The sequence below is a fragment of the Molothrus aeneus genome, chromosome 1 (assembly GCF_037042795.1).
Source record: "Molothrus aeneus isolate 106 chromosome 1, BPBGC_Maene_1.0, whole genome shotgun sequence".
In the NCBI taxonomy this organism is placed as follows: domain Eukaryota; kingdom Metazoa; phylum Chordata; class Aves; order Passeriformes; family Icteridae; genus Molothrus; species Molothrus aeneus.
The window spans coordinates 107,235,740-107,262,734 of NC_089646.1; the positions used below are offsets into that span (position 1 = coordinate 107,235,740).

General features: G+C 40.9%; 1 protein-coding gene across 1 annotated transcript in view; it reads left to right on the forward strand.

The window, feature by feature from the left end:
- Nucleotides 1-328: 328 nt before the first annotated feature.
- The window catches only part of TAF4B (TATA-box binding protein associated factor 4b), a 56,573-nt gene continuing 29,906 nt past the window's right edge, over nucleotides 329-26,995 (forward strand). The window contains exons 1-11 of the mRNA XM_066546604.1: nucleotides 329-374; nucleotides 889-1,037; nucleotides 1,769-1,876; nucleotides 6,086-6,253; nucleotides 6,360-6,482; nucleotides 8,515-8,604; nucleotides 11,599-12,171; nucleotides 17,200-17,335; nucleotides 17,939-18,044; nucleotides 23,063-23,232; nucleotides 25,916-26,046. Coding sequence (XP_066402701.1) covers nucleotides 329-374; nucleotides 889-1,037; nucleotides 1,769-1,876; nucleotides 6,086-6,253; nucleotides 6,360-6,482; nucleotides 8,515-8,604; nucleotides 11,599-12,171; nucleotides 17,200-17,335; nucleotides 17,939-18,044; nucleotides 23,063-23,232; nucleotides 25,916-26,046 — 1,800 coding nt within the window. The remainder of the gene's footprint in view (nucleotides 375-888; nucleotides 1,038-1,768; nucleotides 1,877-6,085; nucleotides 6,254-6,359; nucleotides 6,483-8,514; nucleotides 8,605-11,598; nucleotides 12,172-17,199; nucleotides 17,336-17,938; nucleotides 18,045-23,062; nucleotides 23,233-25,915; nucleotides 26,047-26,995) is intronic.

Here is a 26,995-nt window from a genome sequence, read left to right on the forward strand (position 1 = left end):
GGAGACAAAGGAGACGAGACACCACAAAGGTAGGGTCCTCTGTAGCTCCCTTGAAGGATCTGACATGGTACAGACCAAGCATCCAGCTGGGATTTTGTATTTGTGATTGTTTTGAATCCTCTGATTTTTTCAGAGATGAGCCATTAGGAGAGGAGGCTTTAGTAGCTGAATGTTTTTTGTTTTTTTTTTCACTTTCTTTTTTAATTCTTTCTCACTCGAATCTCCCTATTTGGCTTCAAACTGCTCCAATAAAACCCTGGGTTTTAATGGTTTTGGGCATGCCCTTGACAGAGGGAGAGCTTCAAATATCTCAGTGACTTTGATTTTCATGGGAGACCACTCCCTCTTGACTGGGGAGGATGATCTTGATACAGGTAGGTGAGCTGATACTAATCAGGCTTCAGTTCTCACTACAGTTTTCTCTAAGCTGTGTTTTCACCTCTAAGTATGTGCCTAAGTGTTCAGAAACTGAAGAGGCAGCCAAGTGTGATAGCGGTGATGAATTTTGCAGATGAAGAACTGCTTAAAATTAGTGCTAAAGTAATCCCAGAGTGTGTGTATATTTTGTGTGTCTGTCTTTTTAATGTTCAGAATATCTTTTTGACTCAAATGGTGAGCTGCTTTGCAATTTGCATCTTGTATGCACACCATGTTTCAGCGTGGCCAGTGGTTAAGTTTTTCTCTTGAATGTAGGAATTATTTTCTGTCATGAGATGCATAGTAAAGCTGATGTGCACTTTATTCTTATATTTCTTGGCAGCTGCTCCTTGGAGTAATAAAGTAAATATTACATTATCTAGTGTGGTCTAGTTATTTCTTCCACAGAAATACAGGAAAGCTGTAATATAACTTAATTTCACAGCCTGAATGTGTTTTTTTTTTCAACAGGAACTGTTCTTATCAGAAGCAGTAATGGGCACCTAATGCTGGTATCTCAACAGTCAATAGGACAAGCACAGAACCAGACACAAAACAACACAAGTGTGAGACCGTCTGTGCCAACCAGCACACCTGCAATCAGAATATGTGCTGTGCAGGTAACTTCTCTCATAACTTTAGTTTGGCATAGCTGTATGTTATGTAGGTAGAACAGGGTTTGCAAATAAGTTGTGGAGGGTTAAATAAATGTTTGAACCCTTTCTGAGTGGGGTGATGGTGTTTGGTTTTGCATCAATAAACATCACTATGTGCTTTGCTTTCTTGCTTGGATAAAAACTTGTGAGCTGTTACATATGGTAAAGATCAAATTTGTGAACTCATCTCTGATGATGGTGATGATGTAAACCATTTTAAGAAAAAAAATGCCAGCCAAAATTGCCTAAATGGTTACTGCTACTATCAAAAACCTTGTGATCCTCTGTTGGGATATTTCTCCAAAGCTGAGGACCTTTCCCATGTCCCTAGGATATTCCTCCTTCCCTGAACTCTGCTGGCTTTTTGCTTCCATCTCTTAGTGTGGTCAGCACGCAAGATTAAGGAGCTACATAAAAGTAACAATTTATGTATTTCTTTAACTATTTTATTCTGATTATGCATTATCTATAAATGTCTCTGAATCTGTTATTGAATATTAAAGTGGTAGACAAAGAGCTTTGTTGAGCAGTGTTTAAATGATATGGACTGTGTGAATGATGCCTGTGTTGTTACTGTTAAGAGAATGTGCCTCAGTTTTTATCTGATCCCAACTGCAATGTCTGTTTTGTCATTGCTTATCTGACAACTGTTCTCTGCCCATGTGTAATTATTTTTAAATTTTTTTTTTTCAAAGAATTCTGGCACACAATTAGTAAAGAAAATAGCAGCTGCTCCTGTGAAAACATTATCTCAAACAACAAATGCTGTGGTTTCTACTGTTCAGACACCTGCTGTAATACAGGTACTTTGCAAGCTTTATAGTATGGTGGAATAAGTGACAGAAAGAACTAGAGAAAATATGGATGCATTCTTGTTATTTCTAACTGTAATCTGGTTTTCAGTAAGCTTAGTAACCTTTGTCCTCATAACAAATTATTTCTCAAATCTGTTTTTTTAAATGCATAATTTAATTAGGCTTCTGTCAGCGTGTGTCAGATAATCTTATCTCACTACAGTAGAAAGCATGTGAACAATGAATACAATAAATAGTTCAGAGAGCCATTTCCAGTGCTTTTGTATGCTGTGACAGAGCTCCTTCATTCTCTTGCTATATCTTTTCTGGGAGATGTGCTCCTGTTTGGGTTCCCTGATTCCTCAGTGCGGTAAAAGGTATACCTGAGATGATGTTGAGGGGAAAATGAGCTGCCTGCACCAATCAAGCTGTTTTTCATGTATATGATGTTTTTCCCCCTCATTATAAACTGAAGGAAGGTCATAGCTGAAGACCTGTTCTCTAATTGAGTGTGGCAGATGGGTTCCACAGGTACAGGTGTAAATAGGCAGTGGTTGAAAATGCCTCATTATTTTCAGGTAGTATTTTTGTCTTATTTCCTAGGTCTTATATGTTTTTTTCTGGAGAAAAAATGTTGTAGACCTCTTCTGAAGAGGGTTTTATCACCTGCAGAGTATGAGATTTTTCCTACGTATGGTTCATCTTCTGTTCTTGGGGACCAGGCTTCTGGATAAGCATGTGGAACGAAAAGAAACCTACATTTTTCTGCAGATAGTATGTTCGTTCATAATCTGGAGGAGAAATCATGAAGAAGTCTGGCTTGTACTTGTGTTTTGTGACAAGACTTCAAAGGAAACTTGAGCTGTAGCAGTTGACAAAACACTCCGTAAATGAGCAAGATCAGTCATTTAAAAAAACATGCTTGGATGTATGTTCTTGACCCTGAGGGTGTTTGAAGGGTTGGGGGATGTGTGTGCTGACAGTGGTAACAGTCTGACTAACAAGTTCATCCTTCTGCTGTTCTTCTGCATCAGCAGCTGAACACTACTCACACTCTGTGCTTTTTTTTTCACTTCCCTCTCACTACAGATGGATAATGTTGGGGCTAAAGTGGAAAACCCAGAGGCCTCTCTTAATTCAGTTCCTATTTTGCTCAGAATGGAAACAGTGTATGCTTTGTGTCTAAGTACAGTAATGGATATTCCTCACTTTTGTTTTGGAATACTAGCTTGCAAACCCTGTGTTTATGATCTCTGCATAGAGGTCTTTAGGAAATAAAAACAATAGTCATCTACTATACTACCCTTGCACTGGGGAAAAGAGATGAAGGTCATCCATCATCTGATGGATGAAGTTGCATGCATCCTCACACTCTCATGTGGGTAAACACTGAGATTCATCATGCTATTAACTTCTCTTTTTAAAACTTTTATCTGCCTTTGGCTTGGTTTTTCTGTACTTTAATTCAGTTTTGATATAGTCTGTTGAACTTGTGTTCTTCTAAAATATTTTAAGACATAGACTTGGAGTGTTTTTTGTAAGCTGTTTTTTTCCCCCCACTGTAGAAAGTGGAACACTTGGAATGAGCTGTAGGGCTAGATTTAGACAGCAGGAATGATGACTCTAGGAAAAATTAACAGAGCTGTTTTGTTTGGAGTGGCTTCCTTGAAGCCCCTCTGTTTTACAGAGGATTGCAAAGCCCTCTGTATGAGCTCCTTGTATAGTGAAGAGTAAACAGATGCAATGTGGATACATCTTGCCATCATGTGGGCACGTTGCTCCTCACCCTGGGGTGGACAAGAGAAGAGTGCTGCAAAGGGACCCAGTGCAAAAAGTTGATGGAACCATCTGGGGAAAGGATGGCAGAGTCCCTGAGTCTGATTTCCTTGGCAGCAATTCATTCATCAGTCTTAAAATACCTTCCTGATCTTAGTCTTGATAATTTTTGGAGGTCACAGGAGAGGAGTGTTGGTCTGGAAGTATGATGTCACCACAGAAAGTGGTGGAGAGTGGAGAGGAAATAATACTTGGCTTGGTTCTGCATCTTCAGTCTTGTGTGAAATCCAACTTGGAACACTCCCTGCTAAACTCTATAGGTACTGACTGCAGGATTATTCTCCTCATCAACGAAAATATTTCCCTTTTCTGACATTCCTGAATGTTTAAGCTCTGAGGTTAGACAAAATTACCTGCACATTCTTATTTTTTACCTGTTTCCCAGATGGCATAACAAAGCTGCAAAGTGTCTAATTAGCATCATGCTGGGGCACTTTCATTTAGATGCAGAGCACTTCTTCTCTTGAAATGACTTCAAAATATGCAGGATTAATGCCATTTTTTGTGGTGACCGTTTCTCTGTTGCTCAAAGTGAGAATGAGAATTGTCAGTAGTGAAAAAGGTTGACGGGAGATGACAGAAATTAATTCCCATATATTCATTTTCCTGGGAAAAGGGTCCAGCAGACTTCCTGTTGTTTCCTCCCTCAGCTGATAAAATGCTGTTCTAGTCTTGATGTGTAAGCATGCTGGAATTTGCAAGAGATCAGCTCCTGTTTTCGACTTTTAAAGGCCCAGGGCATTGCAACTTGGCAGATCTGCGCTGTGTCCCCTTCCGTCTTCCTCCTGCCCATCTGTTTGTGGGATTCTTGTGCCCAGTTTGCCTCCCCGTGGTCTCAGAGCTGTTGAGCCTCATCCTTGGAAGAGGCAGTGGTGGTGGCAAAGATCCTGCAGAGAGCTATTAAAGTGTTACCAACAGTGGGAGCCTGAGCTAGAAAGCTTTCTGGTAGCTGCCTGCTGCTTTCATGTCAAGCTGGCAGCAGCTTGGGGAGGAGAGGACACCCACCCAGAAAAGAAAAAATTGTAAATGTATGACAAAAGCGTTATGATTTTGCTTTAGCTTTAAATGTTTGTTCATTAATTTCCCTTTCCTGAAAGACTGCTGTTCTGTGTGATGTCTGTCCCACTTTTGATTAGTTTTTGTTTTATCCATGGTAGGGTAAGTTAGCTTCCTCTCTAACTCTCTTATGATTGATGCAATTAGCCAGTATTAGTTGTGCCTGTTCAACTAAGCTGGGGTGCTTAAATGTGTTAGGAGTCAGTGAAAGCCACTACATTGTGCAGATCTGAACCTAAAATTTGAACTACGAAACCAGACTTTCCCTTCCTCTTCACAGACTTGGAGGAAAGATGACAGCCAACTTTAGGTTTCAAATGTTAACCTGGAACTCTGCCTGGGGGTTCCCTCTGGCTTTTCAGATTTTAAGTTGAGAAATCAAAAGTTGTGGTTTTTTGCCTGGGCAGATTGTTTTAATTGTATTGTATTCTGTTGTATCAAATGAACTGTGTTGGTGTTTTGGGTATGGTTTGTTTGTTTGTTCTCTTTAATATCTGAAGTAGCAATACTTCGGTTTAGCGGGTTTTAGATTTAGCCTAGTTTGCAAAGAAGTGAGGTACTTTTCCTAAACCTTAATTACTCTCCTGTTGCTGGAGCTTCTGAATCTATTGGTAAATTATAATGAGCTTTTAAAAGGAGATCTCAAAATAACTGGATTTTGTGAGAGTTTCTGTCAGGGCAGAGGAGAAGGAGATCCAAATTGCTGCCCACAAGGAAAAAGCAGGAAGAACTTGTTAGGTCCATTTGCTGAGCTGGCTGCTTCTGCTGGCACTTGCATCCTTCCAAAGTTGACATGATGTCTTTTTGTGTGATAGGAAAAGCAAGAGGTGTTGCAATTGGGAGAGGAGCTTCAGGGCAAGACTGGAAGATAAATAATGACTTACTATTCTGAAGACAAACAGAATCCTATCACCTGGCTTAGCATTGTCCAAAATCCATTAGTCTTAGACTGTAGGAGCCTGGCCAAGTTAATATATTGGTTTCTTCAAGACAAATTTTACCTTCCTCTCTTCCTTCAAAGTTGCAGGTAGTGCTTTGGTCTGGGTATGTCTCTGTAATTTCTTCCCCCCCACCCTTGATTTATAAATAGAATTATGGCTGTGGCTGTCACTTACTATATTAAATAGAGCCTCCCAAAACAAATTAATCTAAACTCTAAAAACAAGGAGAAGAATTGTTTCTTTGTGCTTCAGATAGCAGTGTGGAGGGAAGCTGCTACCTTATATGCTAGCAGAATCCAGGGAAGTTGCTGCTTTGTATGCTAGCAGAATCCAGTATGTTTGTCACGTTGTTCCTTGGTTAAAAAGTGTTAATTTTTCTCTTCAGCCAGCAGCTGCAACAGCTAGTGTTACTACAGTTACTGCTGTAAAGCCTTTGAGTACTGGAACACCTGTAAAACTTCCAGTTACAGGACCACCTGCACAAGCTATCTCCCAAAAGGCAGTCTCTGTGAAAGCAGAGGGCACAACAGTAGCACAGACCAGCGCTTCTGCAGTAAGGAAAAAAAAAGTTTTTAATTAAAAATTAACATTCTGTATGTTCATCAGAGGTTGAAGAGACAGTGCAACATCTAACAGTCTTCTCTTTATTTCCACACTAGGAGATGCTAGAGAATGTGAAGAAATGCAAGAATTTTCTTGCTACACTAGTAAAATTGGCATCTAGTGGACCTCAAGCCCCTGAGATGGGGCAGAATGTGAAGAATCTGGTGCAAAACCTACTGGTGAGACTTTTTTCAAAACAAAGTCTGTGTCATTTGTCTATGAATTTTTGAAATTTACTTTATCATAGTTTTGTTCCTGTTATTTTGTAACTTTTTTTTTTAACAGATCAGGAGTTGGATTTGTGACAGAATGCATCTGACCCTTGTTAAGTCTTATGTTATAAATCTTACTTTTTTAAACTGAATCCCATGCTGTGTTATTTCCCCCCTCACATTTCTGTTTCACTTTATGCACACAGGTAACTGACAACAGGAGGAGCTGGTAGTGTTAACACAGCTTCTGAGTATATTTTTTTTTCATGTTAGTGTAGTTTTGAGTCCTCAGTAGCAACAATCTGGAGTTGCAGTGCAGCACTAAGTCCATACTACTGCTTTACTCCAAGACAGAACTGAGCAGAGGAACAGGAATGACATTATCAATAGTTTAAAACAGTAGGATGGAGCAAACAGTGTGGTGGCTGCCAAACTCTCTCTCTTTGCAGGTGGCTTCCGTATGGTGCTTCGTGCTGTATCCCAGCACAGCTGGGTTTTCCTGGTAACGATTTCTCCTGCCACTTCTTGTCATGGCATTTGACCGCTGCTGCTGTGTTGTTGTTCCACCCTAGCAGAAGGCTGTGTGCTGGTGGAGGGGGGTGGCTTTGCCAGTGGTACCAAAGGGCTTTTCAGTCTGGGAAGGTGTGATGTAGACAGGTGTAATTTCAGAGAGCAGATTGTTTGAAGAATGCAACCTTGCAAAAATTTGATTCCTTACCCTCTGTCCCTGCGGGACTGTACACCTTCCTTCTGTGGGAAAAATTGAGTTGTTCTTTCTTGTGCTTACAGTACTTGTTGTTTTTTGGTTTTGTTTCTTTTTAAAGAGCAGTTATTAAGAGATGTTAATACATTGTTAACTGCACAGTTTTTTGCTTTTTGTAGTAGTTTGAAATTCTGCTATTCGGTATGTGTATGATTTAAATGCAAAATAAAGTTTTGTGTGTATGAGAGAAATGAGTAAATTGCAGCTGGGCAGCAGAATGATGCTTAAGGCAGCGTTTCATGAAGTGGGTGTCAAGCACCCTGTATGCACTGAGCCCTAGTGTGCCAAACCACTTGCATCTGTATCAGTGAGACCTCGGTGACCCATGTTTGCATCTCAGTGAGATCTAACAGGCAACAGATCAAGTGGCTAAATGGGAGAGCTGCTGGAAGCTCTGTTTGTCTGCAAAAACACAGTCTCTAAAATCCCTGTCCCGTTTATCTAGCAACCTGGAACAGTTTCTCCAGAGGTGAATGTGGGTGAGAGGAGTAATTTCTCAGCAGAAATGGAGATTGGTGTTCCCTTTGTGTGTTTATACCTTTTTGGAGGAGGTAATGTTCTTGATGAGTCTGGGGCTTAACCCTGTGTGCAAGTGAGGGGTCTCAGAAGTTTACTCCAGCTTCCTAACCCTCCCAAGCCCTTGAGTCAGGTGTTTGTGTTGGGACAGGCTGGAAAGCATTAAGAAATGAAACAGTACTCTGCAATTCAGAGGACTGTTACCGTGGGGGTATGCAGAAATGTTTCGATCATTTTGGAAAGACTGTGTTAAATGTTCTAATATGCTGTGTAATGCAATAGTTTGGAATTGTCTTACCAAAACTGCTAAGTTGTCATAAGTCTTTGATGCCTCTAAGTTTATTTTTACGCAGATAAACTACCTTTACTGAAAGAAGTACTAGTAGTTGATTTAACAGTGAGATACTCAAAAAGATCAGTGCTGCTTATAAACTTTTTTCTGTCCCTTCACTTCAGTGACTGGGTGTGAACACCTATCCCTAAGTGTGTTAACTGCCCGTAGCTGAAGAAAGCATAAACAACTTGGGTAATACTATATGAACATTACAACATTATTCTATCCTGACTCCCCTTTTTTTTTCTTTTTAAATAAAGTAGGAAAAAAGCATTTGAGTACTGAAATTGAACAATGCCACGATAATATAAGTTTCCATGACCTTTTGGTACGTCTTGAGGTGAATTCACTTATAACTTAAAATTATAATTTTATTTTCCTCTTAGGAAGCAAAAATTGAACCAGAAGAATTTACAAAAAAGTTGTACACAGAGCTTAAGTCATCTCCACAACCATATTTAGTTCCTTTCCTCAAGGTAAGTGTCTGATTACGGATATGTAGTATTTAATGATGGAAGGGAGGAGGACCAGAAGAGAAGAGAGTTGGGGCATTCAAATTTGTTCAGGTCACTTGAAGAATGGTGCTTAGGATATCTCTGTGACTGTTGTGCTTGGAAAGACAATTCTTAAGGGGAGGAGGAGTTTTTGAGGAGTATTTTATGCTGTGTTCCTAATGTTGTAGAGTAATTGCCCTCTAGGTGTTAGGGGAGACTGGTGTGTTGGAAGCTGTGCATCTAGTCTACAGGAGAGCAGCTGTGGTAAGATAACCTCCTACTTTCTCATCAAAATTGTAGCAATTCTGAGTTCTAACTCAAAGGCTGACAGCAGTGGTGATGCACAAGCTTATGCCATGTTAAAGATCAAACAATCTGCATAAAGCTATTCATCAGCTATTCAGCAGCTATTCATCTGCTGGTTTATGTTTAGCTAGAGACAGGAAAAATCTCTGCCCCTTGCTCCAGAAAGGGTCTGATAAGACTAAATTCCAGTGTGCACCATACTCTTAGGTTTGTTGGACCTGTACGTTCATTATAGGCGTGATGGTGAATAAAGGAAGAATAGTTAAGTGGTAAAGCTGGGACAGAGTTTTTCTGAAGTTTGCCCTTTTCCTTGGTATTTGATGGGCCATATAACAATGCATGTGATAATGTTCATATTGCTCTAGATGGCTGATGCTCCTCTACTGAAATCTGGGATAAAAATTTTCCTTACAGTGGCAACTTTTAAATGCCTTGCTAGCAAGTTTGCCATGAGTCTGAAAGAGTGCAGTCATCTCTGCAGCACCTTAAGCTGAGATGAGAGATTCAGATTTGATATTAGGAAAAAAAATTGTCACTTTTAGGATGGTCAGGCATTGGAATGGGTTGCCCAGGGTGGGGGTGGTGCAGTCACCATCCCTTAGGTGTTTAATAGGATCTGGATCTGGTGCTGGGTGGTGAGATTTAGTGGTTTAGGGGATACAGTAGTAGTGCTGGGCTGACAGTTGGACTTGATGATCTTAAAGGTATAAGGTCTCTTCCAACCTTGATGATTCTATGATACATAAAATCTTATGATTTATTAAACAGGTCATTTATTACCTGTTTAATTTCCTGGAGGCTTCTTAAATGGCCATGCAAAAGCCAGAAAAATAAACAGCTCTGAGAATGGGTTTTCTGCATGCAGTGTGGCTCTGGCTGCAGAAGGACCAGGCTGTGAGTACTTGGTCAGTGTGACTGGCACTCACAGAAGTGCTCAGCTCTTCCAAGAAGCCATCCAACGATGTGAAGAGCTGCTACACTTGATGCAGAGAACTCAAGGCATTTCTGCAGGGGTTAAGTTGGGTTCATCAGTGTGGGTCAGACCCTGACCTGTCACAGCAGAGCCCTTGTGTGTTTCTTCTGCAGTGCACTGCCAGGTACTGGCATCATCTAGGCTTCTCTGATTTGAGCAGTCTCCATACCACATAATCCTTGGCATGGTGCTCTCTCCCTGTTGTGTGCTACATTAACAAAGATATACTGTGACTTCAGAAGTGTTGTTCAGACATGGTCAGAGTTAGCTGACTTTGCAGTGTTGCCAATCCTTTAAAACATCTTGCACCCAGATTGCCTTTTCCTGAAACACTGTAAGGATGTGTGGCTGATACACACAATTAGGTTGATCTGTAACTCTGAGCAGCTGTGACAGGACTGAGTGCCAAATGGAGGATGACTTCAGGAGCACTTCTCGAAGGTGCTAAGAGGATCAATGCTGGCCTTGTTTGTGGGGGAAATGTTTGCAGCTTCAGTCTGGAAAGAAATGTGATACGGCATTTTGCCAATCCACTTTTAGCTAGTGAAGTGGAATTTTAGGGAGGTCTCTCTGGAGCCAGCTCTTATCTTTGAGCTGCAGGTTTTTGATGAAGTTGTGCATGTGTTTCGGTTTGTCTGTTCCAATAGGTGGAAAAAGTACAGTGGCTTTGGCTGTGAAGCCTGCTTGATTTTCAAGTCTGCTGGATGCTTTTGGTACAAAAATTGCATCAGGAGCTAAGCAGCTTTTTAAAAGAAAAAGAAGTGAATGTTAAAAAAAGATGGGCTGCAAAAGGTCCAGTTGTGCAAACAATATGATTACTTGGTACGCTAGCATGTGAGACATGCACCTTTTGCACGAAGTCCAAAGTGGCAGCACTGTGTTAGGAGCTCTTAGAAACTTTAGCAACTATTAAGAGAGGAGGAAAAAATACAAGGATTTTCAAGAATATACAGGTAGCTGCAGAAGTGATTTCCCCTGGTTCAGAGCTATAGCAGATTATAAACAGTGAAGGAGAAAAATCTGTAGAGAGTTTGAAGATTATTCTGTCCATTAACCTTCTCAAACACAGCTGTAGTAAAAATGAGATGTTGCCAGATTCCTTTACTTTTGTTCTCCTTTTGCAGAGAAGTAGCTGGCTGAAGTTGTGTTGCTGCAGCTCTACAGACATTATTAAAGTGGTATCCCCCCCTAGTGTAGATACAGCTGTATTGGTATAGAAGTGTTCTTGTCTTCAGAGCTTGTTCCTGACTTTATTGGATAATTCGTAGCTCCCTGTCAGGCTCCATGAAATAAACACAGCTGTTCCAATATAGCACGGGGTTTTGGCAAGACAAAATTCTTTGAGGTAATAAAGCAGTTAAAATCATCTTACTCTGAAACATAAATTCCAAATTGAAAAATCTAAACAGAAGAACAAAGTAATATGTGAGTTTCCCTATAGATGGGATTACTGTGTGTAGTGTAGCTGTGGTGATGGTTGACCTTTGCTCAGCTGGTGTTGGTGTTTCTTGTCATCTTCACTGAACAGGATTGTCCTCAATTAAAGCATGCCTGAAATTTAGCAAAACTTGTTTGCCATTTATTGTCTCATGAAAAATTTAATTGGGAAATTAGGGAGAGGATTCAGTTAAAAATATATTATTATTGTGGAAAACTCTGCTGCTACTACATCCAGTGTTTTTTCATTTTTCTTTTAGAAAAGTGTGCTTGCCTTACGGCAACTAATGCCTGATCCTCAGAGCTTTATCCAGCAGTGTATGGAGCAGCCAGCTCCAACCCAAGAAGAGGTTTCCATTTGTCCCTCTGCAGCATCAGCTCCTTCGACAGGAGCAGCAACCTCGGCTGTAGCAACAACTGCTCTTCCAGCTGTAAAACCCTCATCTGCAGCGGTCACAGCCCCTGTAGTTGTCACACCAGTCCTTGCCAGCACATCAGCAGCAGCTCCTCTGCAGGCTGTGAAGGCTGTTCCTTCCCCTGCCACAGGGACAGTGGCGCTGGGGCCCGCAGCTTCCGTCCTCACCGCAGCCGTGGCATCGTCTGGGCTGACCGCTGTCCAGCCTGGCAAGCCAGTCCTCACCTCTGCGGTGCCAGCGCCCTCTCTGCAGGCTGCAAAGCCAGTGCTGGTCTCTACAGTGGCATCTTCAGCAACAACCCCTCTCCAGCCTCTGAAACCAGTCATTGGAACCCCAGTTGGCATTAAAATCTCGCAGCCCAGCTCCATCGTGGCACGGTCAGCGGGTGCTCCGCAGGTGGTTAAAGTGAAGCAGCTGGTAAGATGGATTCTCTGCTTCTCTGTAATAACCCAGCTCCTTTACTTTGACTCTTGCCATTTAATAAAGAGGATAATAATTTGGACCTCTGGTTCTTCTTTTGTTTTTTCTTTTAATGTATGAAGCTAGTCTGTCTTGAGTCCAGCAGTTATGTTTGTGATAGTTTAGAAATGCTGAGCCCTTGCTGGAAAGGTGAATCTAAAGCCAATCTGTCAGCTTGGTCTCTTGTAAGACACGTTGACCACCATTTCACCAGACTGAACACCCATTTTGAGAGGCGGAGGGATACGAGGTCTAGCCCCCACTACGCACACAGCCAGGCTAGGTTGGCACCTGGAAGAAAAGTTAGGAAATGCAAGTGTCAGAAACAGAAACTGCTCATGAGATACTTACACTGATTGCTCTTGGATGTCCTGTTAGGGCTGTGCCTCAGCTAGCCACCAGGGATGCCAGTCTCTCTCCCCTGGTAGTTCCTGCCCTGGCTACTTGACAGGCACAGGTGGCTTGATATTGTTCAGTGATATGTTATCTGAAATGCATGAACTACCTCAAAGAGCTTTTCTGAGCTGAGTTCTGACCTCCACATTTACTAAGACATGTTAATTATGAAGTCATCCAAAAGTGAGTTTTTTCTATCAGGCCTCATTAGCTAACAAATTCCAGGAGGAATAACTGTCTTATTAAAACAATACCCTCAAAAGCAATGTGTTAACGTTTTTTATTCTTGGCACAGGTTAACTTCTTGCTAATATTAATATTAAATACCAAGAAACTGTGGGTCACAGGTATACCCAAAAGAACAACTTTGTGAAATAAATTAGGTTTGGCTTATAGGTGTTTAAGATACCAAGTAGCATGGTGTCCAGCTGGTCTACATGTAAGTAATGCTTTCAAGTATTTTAGAGAATTAGTCTCCCTTTGGCAGATAAAGAACTCAATTCTTGCAAAGGAATTCCTTGTAAAAAAATTTTTCTTTAAAAAGTGGGAAAACCTTTAGACTTCCTGTGAAACTAGATTTACTTTTCACAGGTATGGTAGGACATCTGCTGTGTGAGTTTTCTTTTTAGCTTGGATATTGTGTATACTTGATTTAACAGTGTTCAGACCCCTAAAATGTTTTGTCTTTTTAGTTCCTTTCCTTTCAGAGGAATTAAGGTAGATATAATACAAGAATCCTGCCTTCTAAATAAAGAGTTCATGCTATGGTAGCATAAGCATGAGCTTTTCACCTTTCCAGACTTGCTTAAAACTGTATGGGGTGGATGGAGAGTCCTTTTTCTGAGTGGAGTGGTTAAAAAAAAAAAAAAGAGGCAAAATATCCTCAACCCCAAAACTCCAAAGAAGAGTTATTAAGCATATGCACTGACATCTTGGCTAGTAGTAGCTAAAGTCAAATTGGAAAAGGAGTTGGTACTCATATTGTCTTCGAGGACTAAGTTTGAAATTCCAGCCAGAAGAAAAGGAGAATTTCTTAGGTAGTACAAGGGCAGGAGAGCAGTTTGTTGGCTACACAGCAAGCCTTGTAATCCAGGGGAAAGGTTGACCATCTGTACAAATAGGCAAGGAAGCTTAGCTCCACACAGGGGAGTCAAAACACTTCTTGAATTTGATATTGGGGAGCTCAAGAAATGGCTTCTACCTCTACACTGCTGCACTGTGGCAGTCTGCTGCAATTGCCTTTCTTTGCTGTGCCTTACATATATTGAATTGCATACAAAACATGGTTTCATCCTCATTTTGGGCAGACACAGTGACTAAAATGCTTTTCTCAGATACAGTTGAAGGACTGAGTTGATTGCTTCACAGTTTAGCCATATCAGGAGCTTGGTGTTTGTTCAGACAACTTACTAGCACAAAGGGCAAGTCAGTAGAAGTGGCTGTGTCTCCTATGGCTATCCTGGTGCCTTCTCTTGAAAGGGCAGAGGGTCTGTTTTCTCCCATAAGAAAACAAATCTGGACCTGCCTTCCCTAAACAGAAGGGTCCTACTGCCAGCTGAAAAAGGAAGCACACTGCCAGCTGTGCAAATCTGTCCATACAATGCTGCCAGCAATTCTTTCCCTTTTCAGCCCACAGGGATGTCTGATGCCATACACTCCCTCTGTATGACCCTTTCTAATTTTGGCCTCTTGTGCTTGAGAGGATTTGAACTTTCACGTGCCAGCTCCATTATAATATTGGTGGTGCTCAAGAGTGCAGCACTGCTGTATTTTAATATCAAATTTGTGACTGGAGTGATGCAACACAAAACTTTTCATTTCTGCAGCATTATTATCAAAACTCTGTGTGGACACTGAGGGGCCTGTTCTTCAGGAGTACTGTTGGGATTGATTGCATTCCTGTGCTGTGGCAGTTGCATATTTTGAAGGATTTTCTCAACACCATCTCATTTAAGGTTGTTGGCTTATAAAGACTTTTCATCTTGGAAATAACGTTTGTGTTGCTTTAGTATTGCTTTGTCTCTTGTTAAAGCACAATAAATGAAAATTTACAGTACCAGATGCTGGCATCCATTGGTGGGAAAGCTGCTGTGAGATCACAGCTTCATGTCAGGCATAACCAGCTAGGGGTTTATGGTGAGTCCCCACAGTTACCAGTGAGACACACTGCCTGGAGATTATTAATGATTGAACCAAGGAGTGAAGTGTTTATGCTGTTGCAACTGCTTGTTCTTAGTCAGTTGTTAGTGTCGTTGCCCCTTGGAGCTGAGCTTTCGTGAACCACCTTCTCCATTATTTTTTTTTTTGTCCTGGTTATTGCTCTTGCATTCAATTAATGAGGCTTCCTTCATGAAGCAATACTGCTTGTGTGTGATGATACTTCAGCATTCCTCTGCTGATCTCCAAACTTTGTTTTATGAATGTTAAACAGGTTCAGTGAGACTAATCAAAGTCTCTTTCAGGCAGCTGTCTCTTCATTGTCAGCTGAATGTTGTGTTGCATTTTTTTTTAATCTAAGAACATCAATAATTTTATTCTGATGTCTGTGTCAGCCTGCTTAACAGGGCACAAAGGAACAGTCCCTTTTCTTTATTATTTCTTACTGCTAACCTGAAGAAAGGATATTCTCACAGATATTACTGATGTTGGTAATGCTTCATTCTCACGTTGGATCCATATTGAAATTTCCAGTATTGTTGTTCTCTCCCATTGCAACTCTCAAGGACTTCCAGCTTTTGTTAGTCTAGAGCTAGAATGGCAAATAGAAAATGAGCTCTACTGCCAGCACATCCTCTCTGTTTCTTGGCAATGTAGCCTCCTTGGTTACTTGATTTACATCCCAGTCTTCACTTAGACTGTTGTTGTAACATTGCTATCTCTGTTCTTTTGTCTGCTGTACCTCAGTCTGGAATGCTTATGTTTCCTCCTGTGCTGCTCCAGTGTTTTGCATGCTGAAGATGAAGCACCATTCTTCCTGGTGGTAAGGAGGGTCTCTAGGTGTGTGTTAGTGCTAGTGGAGCCTGTGAGTAGTGTGTCCAAGCTGCTTGGCTCCTCATTAGTTACCTGAACTCACAAAAGATGCTGCTAACATTATTCACAACTTGCAGTTTTGGAAGCTGGATCTTTCTGAGAGATCAAACTGAGCTTTGGGAAAAACACATAGAAGTAAACCTTAGCATCTGTTCTGCTCCATGAGGAAGTGCTGCACATGTGAGCCTCATCTCTGTCCACAGTCTGTCCCTATATTCCTGTAGTTCTTTCCTCCTCTAGATCTTAATGTTAGCTGTCTGTCAGGTTTTCAGATACCACTTTCAGATCAGTTATTCTATTACTGCTGCTATACCAAGCCTTAGTGCTACCAATTCAGAGATGGTTGAGGTTATCTTGACTCTGATACGCAAAGTATCTTTTTGTGAATGTATGGTGCTTATGTTGATGATATTTATTAATAGCAGAGAAGTTAGGTGACCGGAGAGAGCCTAATTTCTGAAGTATTGTAAATGTCAATTCTTTAATTACACTTGTGCAAGCACTCTCTAGACTTTCTGAAGTAATGAAAGATGCAGAGGAGAAAAATGGTTTCTTGACCCTGACATTTTCTTTGTTAGTTTTCTGCTGCTGAAAAAATAGGATTCAGTCTGAAGATGTTGATTTTATGCTTTGGTGAATTAACATCTTTCTACTGCCTGTAATCAAGAACTTTTTTTAAACATATATCAAAGCTCCAGCCCCCATTCTGCTAGTTAGGAGGCTTAGAAGTGAGATTTTTAGGGATGCTGCAATTTTATTACTTTCTTGCATTTTAATAGTTGCCCCTGAAGAGGAAGGATTAGTATTTATGGGCTGTGCCTGTAGGTCTGTGTTGTGGTGACATCCTGCTGTCTGGTTTTGTTTCTTTGAAGAGTCTCTTTAAACAAAACTATGAACTGCCTTCCTTTTTACCCTTCAGCAGCTGTGTACTGATGTCTTTGTGTAGAGGCTCTACTTGCTATAGGTGTTGCTATTTAGTACTTCATGTTCCTGGCAACTGTTTAGTGTATTTTAGTTAAACACCTTGAAACTCAGCGTCACAATTTACAATTGATGTTGCAATTCCAAAAACATATTGGTAATTTTATAGAGCATGTACTCTTTAATTCTTAGCAGGTACAGTATTTCGTGCAAGCCTTCAGTTGTTTTGGTGTTCTTCCTTTTTGACTAGGTGTTTGTGATACCTACCCTTTTGAAGTTACTGGCAGAGTCACTCTTTAATAGTTAGCCTGCTGAGTGAGGTAGAGGAAAGCCTCTCAGTGTAATGGCTTGTGTGATAATTAGTGACACTTGTCAAATAGAGTCATCAGTAAAGAATAGGGGTGAAGTGTCTGTTAGAGCTCACTGAATGAGCTTAAAGCTCACTACCACTTGTTAAGATTTCTTGACATGAAGTTTAAAAAAAAAAGGTCTTTTCTGAGCATGCTGTTTGCTTTAAACTGAAAACTAGACAAGCATACCTGCCCAGTGGCACTTCTGGCTAAATGGAAACATTGATGCTGTTTACTTCTCTGTATTTTTAGCTCTTCTCACTGTTGATGTTGGATATTCCACTTCCAGGTAGTCCAGCAACCATCAGGAGCCATTGTCAAGCAAGTATCCACGCTCCCACAACCCTCAGTGCTCACCCTACAGACATCTGCTGAGAAGAAAATGCCACTGAATACCCTTGTTCAAACCAGCCAGTTTCCTGCAGGTAAAGTGCAGGAACCTCTTTCATGGAGAAGGGGGAGGACTGCTGAGGTATAGAAATAACTGCAGGCTGTTGGTAGATTGTAGGCGTGCAAGAAGGTGGCTGTCTGTCGGGAGCAAGCAGCTCTGTGCATTAAGTTGAACATCTTTACTGTCTGGAGCTCTGATGAGAAAATCAATGTCACATCTACTTCTGGCACTTGTTAAGAGCACGTCAATCAAATATTTGTACTTGTTAAAATACCGTGACTGAGCTCCTAGCAGTGAACTTCCTCTAAGCTGATGATTTTGAGAGTTACTTCATGAGGCCTTGCTTTTTCCTTCAACAGGTTCAGGTTGATGCACAGTAAGAGTTTGTCTCAGCCAGTGAGTTTTCACTGAAACATTTCCCTGGTCAGCACAGAAGGGAGGGTGTTTGCTGGGAGTGTGTGAGGCTTTGGGGCATACAGAAGTTGCAGAATGTAAGATTCTAGAGTGTCTGGTTTTTTCAGATGGACCCAATTAGTTGTTACTGAGTCTGAGTAACCTTACCTAGAATAATGAACTAACTAAACAGTTGTTTTAGCATTTTTCTTTGTACTACAGCATGTTCTTTGTTTTGTTTTAGGTTCCATTCTGAAGCAAATTACCTTGCCAAGAAATAAAATTCTGTCGCTTCAAGCATCTCCTGTTCAAAAAGTGAAAATGAAAGAGAATGGAGCAACATCCTTCAGGTAAAAATGAACAATATCAGAAGTTAAGTATAAAAAGGAACAAAAGGAAGAAGCAAGTATAGAGATGGGAATGGAGCCCAAATAATAGCAACTTTCTTCAGAAGCTTTTTTTCTGCTACATGTTTTTCACGTCACAATACTCATGGGCAATGGGTAACCTTAAAACTTCTATGCAGATGTTAATTATTCTTACTGTAAGAAAACTGTCCTGGTGAGGTTGCATTTTGTGTCAGCTTTTCACTAACATGTTTTCCATCCTGTGAGTACAACTACTAATCTAGTTATCTTGTAGTAAAGTCTCTCAACAGGATTAAAGCAGACAGAACCTCTGGTTTTTGCGTATAATCTGATAGCACTGAGCTGTTACTTGGACTGGCTTGTAACCTGTCTAAAGCTCTGTGCCGCATTTCAGAATCTTTAATTAGCTCCTTGTTTCTGTGTGTATGGTGAATGAAAGTCTTTGACTACATGATTTCTAACATGTTCTCTAGGCCTTTAGATTGCAAGAGTACTTAAAGCTTTTAGTTCTGACAACTGATTAACTTTTCAAAGGCAGAAATTATTTTTGCAGCTATGAAGTGTGATGTTGGAATAGAGGTACAGACTGCCATAAGCATTATTAGTCGTACCACTTTAGGGCAAGTTTGGCATTGCTCTTCCAAGGGAAAAAAGCAGACATGATGACACCCCTATATTGTTGACCAGTTGACTTATCATCTGTTGAAAGCTGCAGCTTTGAATGCACGGGTCTAGACAGAAAGCTGCTGCTGTTTACAGTAGCATACAGTATACAATGAACACTTAAAAAGAGTGGTTGCCAGAAGCTGGAATGAAAAGCTCATATTGAAGCAACAGCTCTGTTCATCTGCCTCAAGGTCTTATGAAATATACTTTAGAATGTAATGTGGGATGTAATTTTGGGTGGTGATGTTTAAAAAAAACCACCCCTTCATAAATATAGTAATAAAAAAGAGCAACAATGAACAAACCCATACCCAAAAAAGAAAAAAAAATTTCTGTGATCTTCCAAATCGAATATATTAGCTGTCTTACATGAGAAATTTGAATTCTTGTAAGTTGTTCCCTGAATTGTTAAATTCATACTGTAGGGAAAAAACCTGCTTTTACAGTGTAATTCAGTAGAGATTTCTCTTGCTTTTGAATTGTGATCTTCAAAGTAGCATAAGTCCACGAGAATTTAGATAGGAAATCTCTAACTCACCCTAAATTTTCTTTGTAGAGTCTCTTGTCTCTGAAGAATTTGTCTTTGAATACGCCCTTGGTGTTTCTTCTATTCACTGCTATAATCAAACTTTCTCACCTATGATCAATCAACTGCTGATCGTGTGTGAGGCAGAGAGAGGCACCATGGCCTGTTTTCAGATTTTGTGATGAAATTTTGTTATATGCAGAGAGTGTGTCTTGTAATTGATGTGATTATACATGTGGCACTAATGAGAGTGCCCTTACTGTGCCCTCTCACTGCAGTGTGTCATGGAGCCTGACTCCTCTGCCATTCTGTGACTAGGCCAGGTTAGGATTTGAGGACATTCTACTCACTGAGCTGTACTTAATTAGCTGCAGTTTGACCTTGTCTGTCTGCTCCTAAACACGCTGCTTTAGGTTGCCCGAGATAAGCAGTAGAAAGAGTGGTGATTTCCTGCCCCCCAAGCAAACAAACAGAAAAAAACCCAACAAAACATAAAGCATTCCAACCTTCTAGATGTTGTTTCAGCTAAGCATGGACATTGCCCCATGGCCTGTCAAGAAATAGCCTGGTTTTGAAAAATCAAGATTTTTGTAAACAGATCTACACGTTTCTGTAAAGTATATGCTAGAGCACTCTGGAAAAAAAGTAAATCACATATTTCATCTTCAAACATTGTTTTGAATTTATTCTGTTTAATAGAGTTGTTGTCCAAAGCACAGGCAACTTTCTGGCTTGGCTGCAATTGTTCTGGCCTGGGTAGTTGTCAGGGAGGGTGCACAGAGGTTTGGGTTCAGTGTGTCTTTCTAGTTTTCCCTTTGACTCTTGAATAAAATGGAGTAAATTAGGATTCAGGAGACAAGTGCGGTCGTCAGACACCAGAGGGTGCCACAGACTCACTTTTCAGGCAGCAGGCAAATTCATAGATGTGAGGTGCAGCTGCATTGCCTGGGCTTCTTTTGCAGTGAATATCCAGTAGAAATGTCAAACCTGACTTTGTGTGGTGTATCTCTCAGAACTCGTGAGTTCTGCTTTCCCCCTTATCCTAGTAAACTTAAATCACTGGAGGCTTTTAACAGCTGGATGAGTTTTTCCTGCTCATTCCTGAGTGTGACATGATCAAATGTAAAGAGCATTGAAGGAAGTGGTGCAGGAAAGGGGCTTTATGGAGGGATTTAAAAGTGAAAGCAAGTCAATATCCATCAGAAACACCTTCGTGTACACTCTACAATACTTTAAATTTATCACCTTAGTAGAATTATTTCTACAGCTTACTCAGAGTACATGATACCTTGCTTAAAATGATTGAAGTTTGTTTGAACAAAGAAAAAAGAGTAGTAAAAAGTATGAATTTACCATGGCTTCTGAAACTTCCATTAATCTTTAGTGAGCACTTTCCTAGGGAATATAGTGGTAATTTCTTTGGGGTAAGTGAAATAAGTGCAACAGTGTTTTCATATATTTCATCAAAGCTTGACTTAATGCAAACTTAGGTGTCACAGTGAAAAAGTTAGAATTGGTACTAACAGTACTAATTCTAACTAAAAGAACAGTACAGGTAGAGATGTCTGCTTGCATTTAAGTCTTGTATGCTTGTACCCACTGGAGAGACTGTGTGCATGGAAATAATCAAGAAAGTAGTACCTAGTAAAGGCAGGTTATAAAGAAATTAAACTTCTCTATGTAGAAAAATGGAAGATAGAAGTTTATCTGTTCTTTGCTTGAGTGTTTTGAGCATGTGGCCAGATTAAAAGTAAAAATGATTTCCTGAAACTGCATGCTATGCAGCTGTACCTGGGGTGTAAGCGTCCTTCCTGGCATTCCATAAACAGTTCCACTGGAATAGTGTCAGGTTCCAGCACTGGTAGCTTGTGATGTGTGTTCCTGGTGCTGGTTGTGCTGATTTTGTCAGCAGATATGTAGCAGTCGCTGTGCTTCAGTGGGATTCTTGTCTCTGCCATCAGCAAAGACTTCTCTGTAGTGGTCACTAAGAAGAGGAAACTGGAATGTACTTGCGAAGATCAGTTAGCACTCAATTATCATCCCATGAAGCTTCATTGACACGCTTGTTGGAAGTTCAGGGTCTCTGTTAGGCTGATAGAGCCTGAGTATACACTTGGAGCTGCTCATCTGCTGGTTGAGAAGGGGTGGGAGGAGGGAAGCTGTTCTGGCACTGTTGGCTTCAGCTTTAAATCCTAGCTGTGGACATCTAACTGTTCAGACAGTCCTGGGATATAACACTTTTTTTAGCATGATGGATTTGGGGCACAGGCCTGGTTGGAAAGCTATTGTGTCTAGTTAGACAAAGAACTGGAGCTGGTTTGAGAATCTGTTGGGTCTCCTTTTCCCTAAACACACTCACACATAGGAACTGCTAGCAGTGAGGGCACACGAATGGAAGGAGGGGTAGAAGGTGGCTGGACTCAAGGCTGGACTCCTTTTCTGTCTGGGTCTCTCACTGGAAGTTTGCAGAAGAATTGTGCCATAGAAATATACTGAAACCCAAAGGAGAAAATGCATCTGTAGTTTTAAGAAAAATATCCTAACATTTTCTTGTGTCTTTTGAGTATTGCTTAACCTCAACCCTAACTCATGTTCTAATAACTTTAGCTTCTGCCTCTAGTCAGTCAAAGGATAGCCTCCAAGAAATGTCATTTCACCTTAGAATGACAAATTCCTGGCTAACCCTTGTTCAAGAGTTATTGAGGCCACACAGTGTTTTCTGAAGGTGAACTTTATCAAACCTTGCCAGAGAATACTCTTCAAGAGGGGTGTGTGTGTGTTGGTTTTGTTTTCTGTGCTTTCCAAATAAAATGATCTTCAGATTGAGTGATTTTACTTACCTGTCCTAATACCATGGGTGTCTGTTTTGGATTGGTCCTAAATCCCTGAAGCCACTGTTAGGGCCTTTGTCACATTGTAAAGTAAAAATGCTTTCTCTTGGTGGTCTGAACTCATTTGATAAAACTTGGATTGTTTCACTGCCAAAGTAGTGCAAGAACTTTTCCCTATAAAATTCATTCAGTATTTTAACTTAAATGATCTCTTAAAAAAAACATTAGGCTGAAGCACACAGGCTATTAAAGCTAGTCTGAGTGATGTTCACCCTAACTGAGTTTTTATTATTAACATATAGTCCAAAGCTGCTACATGAGAATCCAGCTAATGGTGTTACCAGCTAGAGCTCTGGCATGGTGCTTCAGGAGCAGTGGCATCTTCCCTGCTGTGTATACAAGTATGGTAGGACTGATCAAAAGTACCTGGATTGGTTTTAGTAAGTAATCATGGAGCGTTTATGTCCTGTGTTTTAAGGGAACTCACTAAAGAAAACTGAAGATCATGTCTGTGCTAATAAGCCTGTGCTTTAAGCCTCAGTTTGCAAGATATGCATCTTGGTTAGAAAATGGGCTTGTTTATAGTCCAGTGAGTCAGCATTCAACTTCATTCCATGCTTGGTTCTACCTGGTGAATTAGTCTTAGGACAAATTTCAGGCTGCAAGAGTGGTGGTGCAGGGTTAGGGGTTGTGGGAACTTTTAATCTGGGTTTAACTCAGTCCTAGGTTTCCAAGCTGGCTCAAAATTTCAGTTTCATATAGAGGATTTGCATGCCTAGCAACTGAGGCATTAGCCAAATTAGTGTTTCAGAGGCACCTTGCAGAAGTGTGGGAGCTTTTAGGAGCTCCCTGTCCACACCCACGCTGAACATCTGTTGTATACAGGGAATGTGAATGTGGCTGCTTGTTGATAGTTGAGACTTTTTCTTTGTGTCTGTTCTAAACAAAGCATAAAATGTTGGTCTCCTCTTTTGCAGAGATGAAGATGACCTAAATGATGTGACTTCTATGGCTGGGGTTAATCTCAATGAGGAGAATGCCTGCATTTTGGCAGCAAACTCTGAGCTCATTGGCACAGTGATTCACTCTTGTGCAGATGAACCGTTTCTGTCTCTGGAAGCTCTTCAGAGTAAGATCTTGAACATAGGTGAGAACACAGCACACACAGCAGATATGTATGGATGTAGTGTTTCCTTGCCTCTTTCATCAGCCTGCCTCCAATCTTTGAAGCAGGACCTGGAACTATTATGATCTACCATCTCATATGTTTCTACCAAACAATACTGAGTTTTCACTTCCCCTTCTAGGAAACAGCTATCCTTTAAGGTTTTCTTTACCTGGAAACAGTATGAAGCACAACCAGAAAAAAGAAACTGATGCCACTTTAACATGTGAGAAGTGAGCACCTTTCTTACTCTTAAACCTAACGCAACACTTAACAACCATAAAGGTGCTAGCATCAAAACACTTAAATGTGCTTTTTTGTCTCAGCAGCTTCTAACTTGCTGCATTACACTGACTTCCCTAACAGCTTTTGCATTTCTTTTCCTTCCTTCCTAACATTAGGAAGAAGTTTCAAACTTCCAGTACACACAGAGCAGAGCTTTGTTTATGACTCCCTTCATGGAAAAAACTTTTGTTAATTTTATATAAAAAGAGATGTTTAAGCTGTTTGTCTGTATAATGAGTAATACTGTGGAATATATGTTGAATGCCTGTGTTACAGGAAGTTTCTAATGTAGATATAATTTCTTTTGAGCAAAAATAATAAGTGTTGCTTAGTAATGTTGTGTTATGTCAGAGCAGGGAGCATGCAGTTGTGTTGCAGCGCACTGGCTGGTCCCAGTTTGCTGTTTGTCAGCAGCAAACTTTGTGCTCGTTGCTCAGCTCCTTGCTTGTGCCCTCTGCCCAGTACTTGCTGTACTGGAACACTGAGTTTTACAGCTGAGCATCCAGGAAAGCCTGAATGTACAGTCACAATTCTGTCACAGTGGCTTAACCACATGTTCACAAAGTCTTTCTGTTTCCACACACAACTGGTTCTTAGTCCAGAGTGAGCAGCCAGCCTGTGACAAGCACATAACCTGCAAATGCTACTTGTGACCTTGGTGCTCCTGCCCCAGTCGGCCAGATGTGTCATCTCGAGCTGTATGGGGCATAGCAAATGCTGTGTTACCAGTGGCAAAGGGAAAGTGCACATCAGACCTGGTGCCCAGAAGATGTTCTCAGAGTTCAGTAGAAGATGAATCAGTCATTTGTGGGAAGTGGATATTAGGAAAAATAAAGAGCTCTGCAAAAACAGACAGAGTATTTCTAGAATAATTTGCTGGTTGTGGGTGTAAAGACACTGTTGAAAGATGGAAAATAAAAGCCTGGCTGTTTCATAGCTAGAATGGTAGTTGTTCCAAATTAATAATGATAATAATAGCAATATCAATAATTCATGTTATAAATGATAAGTGCTTGTTTGCAAGGAAAGGAATGCTGCCAGAGAGTAGAGCAATTCAGAAAGTTAACATGTCTGCTTTTGAACCGAGCCATCTTTGGATTAAGAAATGTGTGTATAGGGAGGTCTTGAGGTTTGGGGGGATTTTATTTTGTCTTTAAGTTGGTGTTTGAGTAATCTGATAGTCTAGTGAGAGCTGCAGTATTTAAAGGTGCTTGAGCAAAAAAAGCTTTGCACTCAGTTAAGTTACAGGCCAGTGCTTACTGATCAAAAAGGGGAGTGCTTTGATTGTATCTGGGAAAACATTCTAGGTTCTCCCTGCCTTGTGAGATTGCCATTCATTTTCAGTTACAGCAGCAAAAGCAAATGAAATAGGTGATTAGTTTTTTTACAGCGCGCTGTTTATCCATTCTTAACACTTCACTTGGCAGTAAATACTGAAATGGGTTTTGAAGGCGTGCTGTATATTGCATCATAAAGTATTACAGCTGCTGTAAATGCAGTGCAGGGCAAGGGAAAGTGCTTCTGACAGGTACAGCGTATGAGGCATGTGGAACTGCTGCCTGCCGTGCCCACCAGGGAAAAGCCGCAGCCGCCCAGGTGTCTCGATGGCGCCGCGCTGAGTGATGGATGGTGTCAGCCGTGGGAAGGCTTCTCCTTGGCAGCCTGCAGCCGCGGGAAGGTCACAGAGGTGATGCCCAGCTCTGGGTGCAGGGCCAGCACAGCCTTGCCTGGAGCTGGCACCAGCCTCGGTCGCAGCTGCTGAGACGCGGAGATTCAGCAGCAGCCCGGGAGGAAAGGTTGAAGGTGGTGGCAGGAGGAGCCCGGCTGGACTGGAATGCGCGCTGTCCCAGCGGCTGCTGTGGCTCGGTTGGGTCTGGCTGCCCCTGTCGGTCGGCCAAGGCACTTTGGAGGGTCTCGTGTGCCTGGAGTGCGCTGCAAAACCCGTTCCTGCTCGTCAAATAAATGTCATGAGTTGTTAACAAGCACGGTGTCAAGCAGGGCAAAATGTAATTCTGTATTTTTTTAATTACTGGAATTAACAGAATATGGCACTAATTTCTACAGCTACCGCTTCTCCCCCTCCCTGAACATGAAGCTTGATTTGTGTTCTTATTAACTTTGTCCTATAAATGACCTTGCAAGGAGAGTGGTTCTGGAGGCTAAGTGAAACAATGTCTATATTTTCTGAAGCTCCAGGCTAAGTTTTATTAATGTAATGTCTAAGATCTTTGAAGTTGTGACTTTACCAGGAAAATCATAATCTCCAAACCTTTATTCATAATGGGTATGACTTCCAGGGGGAACAGAATACCTGCTGTGCTAATTATTTCAATTATCAGCTACTACTAAAACACGTAATGGATTTTCTCTGCTTCCACAGGTAAAAGGCATGACATTATGGAACTTAACTCTGATGTTGTGAACTTGATCTCCCACGCTACACAGGAAAGATTACGAGGGCTCCTGGAAAAACTAACTGTAATTGCTCGGCACAGAGTATCAACCCACAAGGTAAAGGAAATCATTAGCAAGTTTTGCTCAAAGTTTTCCTGCTTTGCAGCCTTGAAGGTAAACCTCTTCCAAGTGTGGGCACATCACAGGCAACATTTGCCTTCTCAGTATCTACCAAATGCTGATTTTAGTTGTGTCTAGCCCAGCATATAACTGTTCCTTTTGATTTGTTGGGCAGGTGCTCTTAAAACCCAGCATAAGACTGAATGCATATTTTTCTTCTCTTCCATAGCAATGGTGGCTGTTATACAAAGTCTCTTACATGGTACATGGAAAGCTGACTTTGAATGCTCTTGATGGTGGGTTGATTTAGGGACTTCTGTTTTCCTTATGCATTTACTGTTGTTGGAATTGCAGTCAGTATTGGCTCAGTAAAAAGCCTTGGGAAACTGAATTGATTATTTTACTTTTGGAAAGTGCTCCATGAAGGCAGAGGCCCTTTTCATCTTAAGATTTTTTTCATTTTAAGTCTTTTCTTAGCTTCATTCAATATAAAGTATATTGTGTCCCAGTGAGCTAGTATCCCTTAAGATGCTTGTATGGTGCAAATGGGAAGTGATAATTTACTGGCCAAACTAGCTTTCTTTTTTTCTTTTGTCATTCAATAGCAAGATACTAATCCTTACATCTTTCAATGTGAAGCTGTTTTAGAAAAAAAAAAGTGAGAAGCAAATGTATCTGTCAACTCTTAGTTTCCTGTTTGTTCAGGTTGAGTTTTTTTACAAGAACTTTATACTTAATGAAATTTAACAAGAGCAACCAACTGATGGAATAGGAATTACTTTTGTACTGCGCACTTTTTATTGGCTTTTCAGCACTGGAGCAGCAATAGTAAAGAGGAGCAACTATTTGGAAACTTCTGAGTATTTATGGTGTTTTCTGAAGCAGTAGGAGTACTCTGTTCCTTCCTGGAAGAAGATGTAAAAGAAAAGAAAATCAATACAGAACA